Source organism: Acanthaster planci, linkage group LG03, assembly GCF_054643075.1.
Source record: "Acanthaster planci isolate LZ-2023a linkage group LG03, COTS_SCS, whole genome shotgun sequence".
NCBI lineage: Eukaryota > Metazoa > Echinodermata > Asteroidea > Valvatida > Acanthasteridae > Acanthaster > Acanthaster planci.
Window position 1 is genome coordinate 10,652,996 of NC_141779.1, and position 12,343 is coordinate 10,665,338.

At 42.9% G+C, this 12,343-nt stretch overlaps 1 protein-coding gene across 2 annotated transcripts in view; it reads left to right on the top strand.

Moving 5' to 3' along the window:
• The window catches only part of LOC110988281 (prostatic acid phosphatase-like), a 55,709-nt gene that overhangs the window by 11,559 nt on the left and 31,807 nt on the right, over window positions 1-12,343 (top strand). For both annotated transcript variants that reach the window (XM_022251641.2, XM_022251642.2), the window contains exons 3-7: window positions 2,014-2,262; window positions 7,191-7,283; window positions 7,487-7,582; window positions 11,145-11,271; window positions 11,917-11,999. In XM_022251641.2, the coding sequence (XP_022107333.2) occupies window positions 2,014-2,262; window positions 7,191-7,283; window positions 7,487-7,582; window positions 11,145-11,271; window positions 11,917-11,999 (648 nt within the window). The remainder of the gene's footprint in view (window positions 1-2,013; window positions 2,263-7,190; window positions 7,284-7,486; window positions 7,583-11,144; window positions 11,272-11,916; window positions 12,000-12,343) is intronic.

A 12,343-nucleotide genomic window follows, 5' to 3' on the forward strand; every position in this document is an offset into this window, starting at 1 on the left:
AAAAATGAAAAACAAAGGATTGGGACCTACAAATTTCTTTGTTATGAGTAGAATCTTGTATTAACAGTGCTCCTATTATTGAAATATGGCACAGATAGGAACAAAGATTTTACAAAAATGAGCTTTGAGGTTTTCTGTTTTTTATCTACACTCATTTTTGTGTACAAAATAATCACAGTTTGCTCTGCATTACACATACACAAAAAACATCTCAAAACATCCCCACTTCAAATCGTTTTGTTTTTGCTTTGCAGGGTCAGATGGAATCCAAACATATATCAATATATTTCTTATGACATCCTCTTCAAGATAACTTAAAAATAGTACAGAACAAATAACTGGAAATTTATTAGCCTCCTTAAGTCAATACCATCCTACATGTACTTCACAAACTGGGGACATGGAGCATGTGGGCGCGTGGCATGCATAGGGAGAGAGGTTGGCGTAGATCTCTGAATCAACCGGCATTATTCCGCCCTACAACAGAATAACATTAACCATGGACTGAGCGTATAATTTATAAACACAAATGTCAAATTTCTTTCTCAACTGTTTATTACTTGCCAGACAAATTTCACAAAGCCAGGAACCCTCCAGAATAGAGGCCAATGTTAAGCTGACACATTATTAATGTTACCAGTTGATTTTACATCGACCGGAATCACAAACAAACATGTCAGTAGTAGCTGGTAGACTACACACACAGTAGCAAAGAATGTCTTCTTCCTCATCTGACCCAATACTTACATCTGAAAGCTCATTCAAGTCAGCATTGTCTTCAGAGAAATCGCTAAAATCGGACCGGTAATATAATTCTTCTTAGCTGTATGCGGCCATCTTGTACACTAAAATGCCTACAGTATTGGAAGACCTCACGTAACATGACCGGCCTTGAGCACAGACTTCAGTGCTAATCGAATTAGTTGAACAGATGATCAGTGTTTACATAAGTTATTGCCCTGCTGGTTTTACAATCACGACTCCAGAGACTGAACATTTGATCCTTGTTTCGTTCCAACTCCTTCAATTTCTACCTCTGCATGTGCTTTACTGAAGGCCCTGACTAGGCATACAATATACAAGTACTACAACACTGTCTCAGGGTGGATCCAGAACCAACTTTTCAAGGGGGCCCATTTTGTTTAGGGGAGGAGCCAAACATTTTTAAGTCTTTTTATGAAACCTCTTATGTCCTCCCTGAGGGGTGTAGCTTTATTTTTTTACTTGCTTTTAGAAGGAAAGGAAATGAAATAGCCGTGAGGTTTCAAAAGTTTTGTAGGATTGAGGAAGTTGTCAAGTAAAAAAAAATGCCCTGAAAATAATGTCAAAATCTCCCCCTCCAAAAAGAAAACAGAAACAAGCTGAATACAATCGTCGATCTCACCAGGCATCAGTACAAAAGATAGAAGATGTATTTCATTTGCTGCTTAGAACAACAAAATCTATGTTGATAAATGTATGCAGCCGGTAAAAAGAATCTTGTGTCAATGATAACTACATGTATCACTAGTTTCATCCACATCCATTGTTCATATTTCTTGGGACATAAGACTGATGTATCAAAATAACATCAGTGGTTCCTTTTTTCACAGGAGCTCTAAATGGTTTTCCTGTGGCATTCAGTCACATTTATGACTCATTGACCACAGGGTAGACCTTATTCACCAGATGCCATTTTTTTATCTTGTCCCTTGAATCATACCTTGAATGTAATCTGTTATGGGGTGGCGCCAGACCATTTGGGGTTCCAAGCCTCACTTTTTTGCTTTAAATGTGTCTTAAACTTTTAGATACATCACATTTTAAAATTTATTTTAAACATAAGCTGGCATGAATTTGTAATGACCTTGTATTTTGTTGCTGTTTTTTTTCTATGTAACCAAAATGACAAGCAAACCTTAATTTCAGTTCAAGATGGCTGACACTAGAACGTAGTCTATTGGTGGTGGTTCCAGATAGTTCTATTGGTATTTTACAGTTGAAATGGATATTTTGTTTTGGTGTGTTTATCAGGAAGGGATGCGGCAACACTATGACTTGGGCCAGTGGTTCAGACAGCGCTACGTGACAGACAAGAAACTGCTGAATTCGTCCTACATCCGAGCCGAGATCAAAGTCCGCAGCACAGCCTATGATCGGACCCTGATGTCGGCCCAGAGTAATCTGGCTGGACTGTACCCCCCAGAGGGCTGGCAGGTGTGGAAGGAGCAGTTGGCATGGCAGCCCATCCCCATATTCACAGAGCCATTGACCAACAATTTTGTAAGTGACAAAATCTCCGGCTGGGAGTTTCTGGCCAAGCAGAGATTCTCTCACATTATTTACATATATCCCCTCCTCCCCCGACAACTCACACACCCTAATCAGACTGAAACCTTAGGTGCCAAAAAACATGCAAAAAAAATTGAAATGAGGCAAAACTTTACTCACTGCAGCTGACAAAATTCTCAAATGTTTCCATGAGGCAGAGTGGCAAGCAAAGTTTGAAAAATTCAAGTCAACTTCCAAAGAAAAATTTTCCGCAACATCACACTAGAGAATTCAGCCAGTAACTGAAATTTCTGACCTTTGACAAAATTTGCTTTATTTCTAACTTTGTAATGTAAATTAGTGCTTTGGCGGCATTACTTCTTCACTTCTCGAATTTTAATTTGCACATTCCCTGGAAATGAAATTTCATATATCCCTCCTGAAATGGATGAATAAAATTTGAGACCACATGCACATACATGCATGCATGTAGTTGTCTTTGTTGACAATTTTTGGCACATGAAGTACTCAGATACTGGACTGGTTGCTTTGTACACAATCTCTTTTTTTTGTCTTGCATGTCATCACCGTTTCATATGTTTTCCGCTTTCAACTTACCCGAAACAGTCACCACGCAATCACTAAATATGCAAATTTCCTGTGCGTATGATTCTAGTCGCTAAAAACTTGATCAACCGTAGTGCGCCCTCTTGTCCTATGATGCGTAGCAGAGCGGCTGCCATGTTCGTCCTTTTCCTTAGCATGATTCCAAAGGGATGTGTCAGTTTTGGCATCTTTGAATTCTCGAGTTTTCCATTTCCCTACACATTCCTTTGTTAATTTGATCAACCTTAACATATTGTAATAAACTTACATTCCTTATTTTTCATGATTGAGTGTGTGTTTTGTGGCATTTTGTTTCTCCTTTGTGTGTGCATTGTCATAGGCTCCATTTTTTGTGTGCATTTTCATTGGCTCCATGTTGACTCTATGCTGTTCTAACACCAAGTTTTCTACATAGGGTCACCAGGGTGACCCGGGATAGTTGGGGTTCTGTGAGGTACATGTAGTGTGGCAATTCGTTCCGTGATCTACCACCTTTCTAGCAGACACATAGGGTCAATGGGGCGACCTTGGGACTGTTGGGGCACATGAGGTTGTACGGCGGTCGTTCCATGGCGCCACTCTCCCCTAAAAACTGACCGGACTCGGTCTGTGGATGATCGTGTGGCATTGCATGCTGTACTTGAGATTCCGTGCTAACACTTGCTGGCAGAACCATTCCCTGTCCAGTCCAGGGTTCACCACGCCTTACTTCAGGGTCTGAGCTATAGAGCGGGCAGTATTGGAATGCTCAGTTCCCTTCACCACCACATCACATTGCAGTCAAAGGTAGTGCAGAGTGGCACTGCACTCGGAGGGAAATTTTTTCTCTGCCAGCTGGGTCTGGGCAGTGCAAACATTCGATGCCCAGCTCCCAAGCACTGAGGTCCAATGGCGGTTTCCCTATCAGCGCCTACCGTAGCTGACACCTACCCACTGGTATGGCACACGAGACCATGCGCAGGGACGGCCCCAAGCCACACATGCCAACAGCACCAACCACCACGAGCCATTTTCTTCACACATCCCTTCAGGCACACATAGGCATGATTTGGACGCTGCCCTGCCTTGGGGCGGCCTCTACAGATATAGCACCGTGCTGTGCAGGCTCATCCCTGCCTGCATCCCCGGGCAGCAGAGCCCATGGGCCTCCTACGCTGTTGTGGGTTCCGAACTCCATACATCATTCTGTCTTTCCGCTACCTGCTGGGTCTCTCTGGCCACAGTGCCCCTGACGCCGCTTCCCCGACAATACCCCAGCCCCTATCAGCTGAGTGCGATCTGCAATCTGGATGGGCTTCAAACGCTCCAACTCTTCAGACTCTACCTGCCAGTTCTACCGCCAGATCACCCACACACAAGAAGTGTAAACACTCCTTGTCTTCTTTTACGGGGTCCAAGCACAAGAAGTCTCGCTCTTCATCTAAGCAAGACATTTCTTCAGCTGAGTTTATGACAGCAGTCTGCTCCCTCTGTCTAAAATAGCCAGCCGCCTTGAGTCAAACTGCCCCAGTGACTGCTCCGGATCCATATCCCCTGCCTGCAGAACTCTACCTGCATCTGCATCTGACTTTGCATCCGCCTCTGCATCCGACTCCATTAGTCCAACCCTCGCATGATGGCTTCCAACCTTCAACCTATCCGGGCTCGGGTTCCGTCTACGGTTCACACTGTGCCCCAACTCAGGGCCATGGCACAATACATGACGTCTCCCTTTCCACTCAAGCCAATCATGATTTGTCCTCACATGACAAAGACATTACCTCCGCAGCCAACTTAACTCCCTCAGAGACATGTTTCCGTCTTCTGCAGAAGGATATGATCCAGATCTTGGGCGTGCCTGCTAACCCTCCTGTGGCTGAGGCCTCATTGCACGCCTCCTTCAAGCACCACCTTGCTAGACTGGAGACATCGGCACCACTCTTCCTGGAGCTCCTGCTAGACCGTTCTTTCGTCGAGATATTCAAGGTTCTTACTGGTGCGAGACACTGGCGCCCGTTCCCGAACAGGTCAGCATCTTATTTCCAGTTCTCCAAGGACGACTATGAGAACTTTCTCGCCGTCCCTGACAGCTGCTAAAGATAAGCTGTCCTCCGATGCTCAGAGGTCTACCGGGAATATTCCTTTCAAAGACAAGGACAAGTCTACCCTTGCTACCCTTGCTAGGCTTGGCAAAGCTCCATGCCATGGCCTTCGCTGTACTGCCTTTCTGCCTCTCTTCTCCGAGTACCTAGCCCATGCCTGTGAGGAGGACTCACCATATTTGCACGGAAATGCTGTGGAATCCCGTCCCCCGAAAAAAATTTCAACTTGACTTTTTTTGTAGAAATAAGTATTACAGAAATAATTTCTTTTTTCCTGAAATTGCATCTGCTTCCTAAATCAGAATCAGCACTATGATTAGTATTTTAACTGACACAGAGAAACCTAGATCCCAAGGACACAAAGGAGAAGCACAACCTGACATGACTGACAAACGCTTGGCATGTGATATGCTGGGCATGGAACTTTGGCATGTTTGGAAGGCCGAGAAGCCACACCCCGCTTAGATTGCTCGTTTTTCGCTATTTCTATGTTTTCCAGAGAAACATCTCTCTCCTATCCATCAAACTGTTTCCAATTCTCGCAACATGTCATACATGTATTTTCACCAACTTATCTCTGTAAATTGTGAAATTTCTCCTGATTCTTCGTAAACACAGCAAACGCCTGTATGCTCTCGGACGGCACCATGTTCACTTTGAGTGGCACTCGTCCCCAGGTGCACAGTGGTATTTCATGAGCTCAAATTGATAGAGGGTGCTGTCTCTAACCTCGACACATTGTAAAAAGGCGAACAAAACACAAGTATTTTCGCATTTTCATACCCTTATTTTTCACATTAAAGAGCAAAACATCCGGATGGCAACAGACAAAATATTGATTCATAGTATGTGAGGTATTTATTTGAGCAAAAAGTAAGTTGCCTCTCAAAACTCTGAATGAACATGTAAGCTATGATTTCTGGCCCATGGTCTATTTATCATGAGAAGTCCAAGCCCATTCCCACTCGATGTCTGACTTACCTACATGTAGGAGTGGTTATCAACCTCTACTAGGGCATAGTTTCGCTTATGACTAATCGCATCAACAATCTTCTGGATTGTGTGAAGGTCCTCTCTTCCATTAGCTGTCGGCTCCCACCCATGCACGGCTCTGCCTTCTCGGACTGATGGCCTTGACAGCTTCATCTACTGGCCATCTACAGACCAAAGTGGGACTCCATTATGTAAACCTCCCTGTCCCTATAACAGACTTCATCCACCCCCTCCAGTGGTTACTATCAGTTACTATCTCACGTCGAGGCAGTGAACTTAAAGCATGATCCACTGCTGATGGCCACATCCGATGGGAACCCCATGGTGTTCGCCTCATTTCTCACCAAGAATCAGTCTGTTTCCTTCCATCCTCCTGATATTTTGAACCGGACATTACTAAACACACTGGGACCCCAGATGGCAAGCCTTGCGGCCCACTCCGAACTCTTAAACGGTACCTAGCTAGGACTAGAAAGCTCAGAGTACAATGTCGTAGCTCTTCATTACAACAATAATAAAGCCATATCGAGCAGTGACCAGAGACACTATAGCCAGGTGGGCAGTTTCAGCCATTAAATTTGCCAACCTGGAATGGCCAAATTCCCCGGACAATCAGATTCAACACCTTATCAGAGCTCATGACATCCGGGCAGTCTCGACTTCATGGGCCTCACCGATGTGTTACAGAGAGACTCCTCACATGGAAGAGCTGTCCCGACATCGGTCACATCATCGCAAAAGGGCTCTCCAGCAGGGCAGACCACCACCGGAACTACCTAACAACTTAATGACCTCGTGAGTCGCACTACAGTACCTGAGGCTTATATCCTCTTACACACTTTCTGTATGTGGTGCATTCTCACTGCACCCCTCTCCTGGAGATAGTGACTGTTTGGAGTAGGTTGAAAGCAGAAGACTCCTCGTCCACAGGAATGTGGGAAAGGTCTGCTACTGAATACCTACCCCAAACAGTCACCTCCCTCTCATCTTTCCCCACTTTTGACTCGGACAGTTTAACACCGGAATAGAAAGACGAACATGGTGGCCACTCTGCTATGCATCATGGGACTAGAGGGTGCACTACGGTTGATCAGGTTTTAGCAAATTGAATCATATGCAAATGAAATTTGCATGTTTAGTGACTGTTTTGGGGTAGGTATTCAATAGCAAACCTCTCCCACATTCCTTTGGGGGAGGATTTTGATTCTCGTCTATGATAGCCCAGTGTGACTTTGGTTTAATGTTTAGTTTTACCTTCAGTTACTTGTTACAGATGATTTTGCATGCCCAAGATTGAAGGAATTACGAGCCAAACTGGGGAAATGGCACAATGAATACATCAGCAAAAACCAAGTAAGAGAGCATTTTTCAGTGTCTTCAATCAGTGTTAATCTTTGCATTGGAACTATCATTGAAATGTTTGTATTATATCAGAAGAGAAATTTGCAAATGTATAAACAAGTTTGATGTGATGATGGTCAGGTTGTGTATACATGTAAATGGTAAATAGATACATGTACGTGTAGTTGAGTTTCTTTTCTTCTCTTTGCTTGCAGACTTTCTTCAACTATCTTGCAGAACATGCAGGGTTTGACCCCAATAATGTCACATATTACAATTTTACAAGAATAGCAGATTCCATGCAATTTGAGGTAAGTTAGCCTACTTACATGTACACTGTACATGTATGTGTCTCAGTCGAATTAAACAGACTAAAGTAAAAAACAAAACAAAACAGAAGAAACAAGAAAAGTAACTAGCACTTTTCTCCCATGTAAAAAGTGTTGAATACATGTACTTTCATCCATTCTGCAATGTTTTGACAAATGATTTTTAAAGATATGGAAGGGCGTTTTGCCTTCAACCTTCCTATTGTGGCGGGACAACTGACACCTTTTGTGGCGGACCAGCAGACTAGCCTGATTGGAGAACGAATGGACCTGGCCTTAACTTTATGCAAGAATGAGCAGCTGTTCAAACGCAAGGGGGGATATCAGTTAGTGAACGGTGGACTATGCCTTAGGGGCTGTTCATTTGGTGGAAGTTTACCACCGCTTTGTACGTGATTAAGTAATTGATTCCAGTGTCAATAAAGGTTACAATAGATGTCAATACAAGTGATACAGGACTGGACTACATCTCACAGTGACCTGTGATTTCTAAGGCAATTATCCTTTATACACAAATTATGTACAAAATTATCCTCACGGGTATTTAGTCCTACTTGGTCAACTGCACCACAAACGTGATTAGTTAAGAAACTTATCCTCCTACTCTAGAGTAGCCCTCACAATAGCCAGGTAACCCTCACAGTGATCAGGGTAACCCTCAAGTCTAAATAAATAATCTACTGATGGCTTATAACTGATAAGTCTTGACCGTACAAGCAATTACAATCTTCGTAACTGTACAACACAACAGGGTACACTTATACTACAATAATCTCTACTGTCTTACGAAGCAACACAGTTCCCAAACTACAACAAGGTTCAAGGTGACTACCCTTACCCACTTCAAGTTATTATGAAATAAAACATGGTCAGTCAATTATGAAGGCAAATATAATAGTCCTCAACAGACTCTAACAGAAACCTGCACCCAGTAAACCTCAACGAGAAAAGCAAGCTCTCAGACCTGGACTGCAATCAACCGTCGCTTTGCCAACAAGCATGGAACAACAGCATGTGTTCCCTCCAGTCTAAGCTTCGCTAATTCCCCAATGAACTGGTTCCCACAGGTTTCCTAATCCTAATCCAACACTTCTTAAATAAATGGGACTGTCTAACAATCCCCCAATCTTCAATAAGATTTCATATAATCGGCAGTTCCCGCAACTGAGTACGAGCACCACATAACCGATCGCACCAGGCACACTTGAGGTATATCCCCAACCACCAGCGGTCGTAGGTCAGATAAGTAACGCTCAGTAGACGCCACAACTACGCAGAGCTCTTATTAGCACGCTGCCATCTTACGGAGTCCTGGCAACCCACGCAGCCAGCGCCTAGACCTAAGGTAATGCTCGCTTCTGATTGGTTGTCGCGCGTATGTTTAATGCATGATTTAGACGCACATGAATTATTAATGACCCAGAGTAAACACAAGTCTACATATCTACCTTTTTCAGCCACACTATGCTGTTCAAAGTCACTCTTTGGGTTAGCTGGTAAAGCAGCACAAAGATGCACAGCTGTGTCATATTGTGCACTAACTATCCCTCATACATGTATTAGGATTATCACATTCTACATTGTGCTGTCCAACAACTGTGCCTCACTGTTTCAGTAAGCCAACTGTAGTTGTAGTTTCAGCAGTAAGCCAACTGTAGTGATAAGGACAGCAGAAAAGGAGTCTGTGTCATTTTGTGCTGGCAACCAACTGCACATGCACTGAAGCAGTGCATATTTGTGTTGCGCATAGAAAACACATGCAAAAGAGTGACCATTGGCATTTTTGCATATTTATGCAATCGTATAGTAATAAATTTACATGAGATCTCCTGCATCAACAACAAGCAGTACCCTGCTTTGAATCTGAAACAGTTTTCAGTTATTGTTCAGTTCGCTGGTTCAATCACACTGCTTGGGGCATGAGCCTCCCTCCAGCCAGAAGCAGCCAACATGAAGCCTCAAACCGTCCACACCTATCAGGCAGTTGCTAAGTCCACACTGTGTGCATGTACATACATGCGGCTCTTGCACATGCATTTGTACATGTAGTTCCGGCACGTTACATCAACAGCCACCACTCAGGCTGAATGTGCTGCCTCACTTGTGAAATCCAGTGCTTAACTCAGCACACACCAACAGAGGTGAGGTTTACTGAAAGCCTAGTGCTGAGAGCCAAATAAAACAAACACCGTATACATGTACATGTAATGATGTACAAATGCTCTCTTTCCACAGATCAACAAACTTATGAAGTAATTATACTCCAACATATTAGTGGCATTCCGTACACATTTACTGAAATTATGAGTCCAGCAATACACCTGGAATTTAGGGGTACCAACTAAGTGACAGCTACAAATTCATAGCCAAACCCTTCCATATGCATCATGGTTGGTGACTCCTTAATATGCGTGCATGACCTTGAAAACTTTCTCAGTGACATGACATGCCATGACATGACATGACATACATGTATCTCTCCTCATAAAAACACACATAAAGAACACACTTATAACATGAACAAGAATAACTCGTGTAACATGTCGATCCAACCACCAGAAACCCTGTCAGTCACTATATGCCAAATTACTTAAAAATTACAAAGCTTTGATATAAGTTGGTCATATCTAGATTACGCTTCTTTCATGTACACATGGTCCCGATATGCATTGGATGGTATGCTCTACGTTAGCCCCCGGAACTTTGAACGAAACACAAACAGACCCATTGGCTTCCCAGGAAGGTATTTTTATCATGATATTTTCTAATAATTATAACTCACATGAGAGCCAATAATCACATGCAAAGAATCAATATAGTTTGCTGGATAAGTTGGAGATTACACCATTATAACACATTGATTTGGGATTACTATATGAATATTTTATGTCAGAACTTTTGCAAAATATCAGGAAACATGGCTGTCATCACGCGCGGTAACGCGAAGTGCAACGCATGGCCTTTATAATATCGGAAGAGGGCACGCTAAAAATAGCACAGTGGGCTGCAAAACTCCTCTGGTAATTCCTGTCATTGTGATAAAGGCAGTGTGAATGGTATCCTGGAGCAGTATGGATGATATGTATAATCTCGAAATGAATTTATGCATGGCTGATCATAAACAACACTAGGTCAAACCTACAACCTTGACACAATGCATCTTTTACAATCGGTCACACTTTTTTGCCATTCGTCCTCATTCCTCCAAAATCCTTGAAAACAAACAAAAAGATTTTGGAGGACTGAGGAGGGTTAGGGTTAGCGGGAACCGGTATATTAGCTTCAGTGCTGTGTCTGTTTTCTAACAGGATGCAGTCAGGAAGCACTGAATTCTATTTGTTATAAAGATCCTTTGGCTTTCTTACGTCAGCTTGTAGGAGCTGTTGACTATGTGTTGCGTTTCAATTTTGTGACACCAGACAAGAAAGTTATCAGTAAAATATCACATGCACAAATCAAAGTAGGAATGAGTCACTGTTTTGTATCTGGGTCAATCATTTCATTTCACCCAGGAATCTACAGCCTCTTTGTTCATGCATTACAGCTTGCTGATGGTCGGACGTTACCACTCTGGGCAACCAAAAAAGTCCTTAACAGGTTGCTACCTCTACAGGATTTTTCCTATAGCAGCGAGGCTCAACTAAGTGATGAATACTTCAGACTTTGCTCAGGTACGTGTACATTGTATAAAGCTACAAAGTGGTCCATCATCCTCAGTTGGGTAAGAGAAAGCCTGGGAACATTTTTCATATAGTTTCTTTGCAAAGGTAGAGAGATTGGTCCCTCATTCTTCACTAGATAGGGGTCAAAATTTCACTGAAATTCCACAGATAGACCACCAATCACTCATTCATTCCTAATCAGGTCAGCGAAAGACGACAGTCTACATTTCATTGAACTTAGCTCATGTAAACCACAAATTGGGTCAGTAATTCATGACAGGGTAAGAGAAAGACCACAGCCTGAGTCTTATCAAGCTTTGCTCGAGCAAAGCCGGCATTGGCCAGTCAAGCTTGATTGGTAGTAAGTTTGTGTCAGCAAAAATCAGCTCTTTCACAAGAAGTGCTTGATGTGTGATCTTTTGGCCAGTAATCCACCTGTTTCCAAGCATGTGTTTTCTTTGCTTCTACCAACAACTGGGCCCTGGGCCACAGTTGACCATATTGACCCTTTGATTTTGATGCCAAGCCCTGTGGTTACTGCTGAAGACAACAGAGACCAAATCGAGGACCCAGTCTGAATTCATTTCTGCTCAAACCGTACCACAGTTAGTTCACTAATTCATGCTGTTGCCTCATATGCATTCCATCGCACAGGTGGTTTTGTTAGTGAAATCGTCACCCACCTCAAGGATAAAATAGCAGGGACAGATTCTACAAAGATGTACATGTACAGCGCTGTAAGTCAGCTCTCTCCGTTCGTTTATTTTTGTTTTCCCTTGGCATTCAAACTTTAAGAGTTTACAAAAGTTAGTGTTTCTAAAATGCAATTGTTTACCTCCATCAAGAAACCAGAACTTGGGCATTCTGTTGCTCACTTCTGTAAGATGTACTTTTTGTGTCAGGGAAATGTGAATACTCATTGTTGACGAAGGGTTTTATAAAATTATAGTTATAAGGCTATAAACAGACGAATGTGGGCATGTGATTATTGCACATACTCTGGATACTTCAAATATAGAGGGCATTACTGATGACCTGACCTTATATCACACCTTTGAAGCTTCTCAACATGTACAGACCT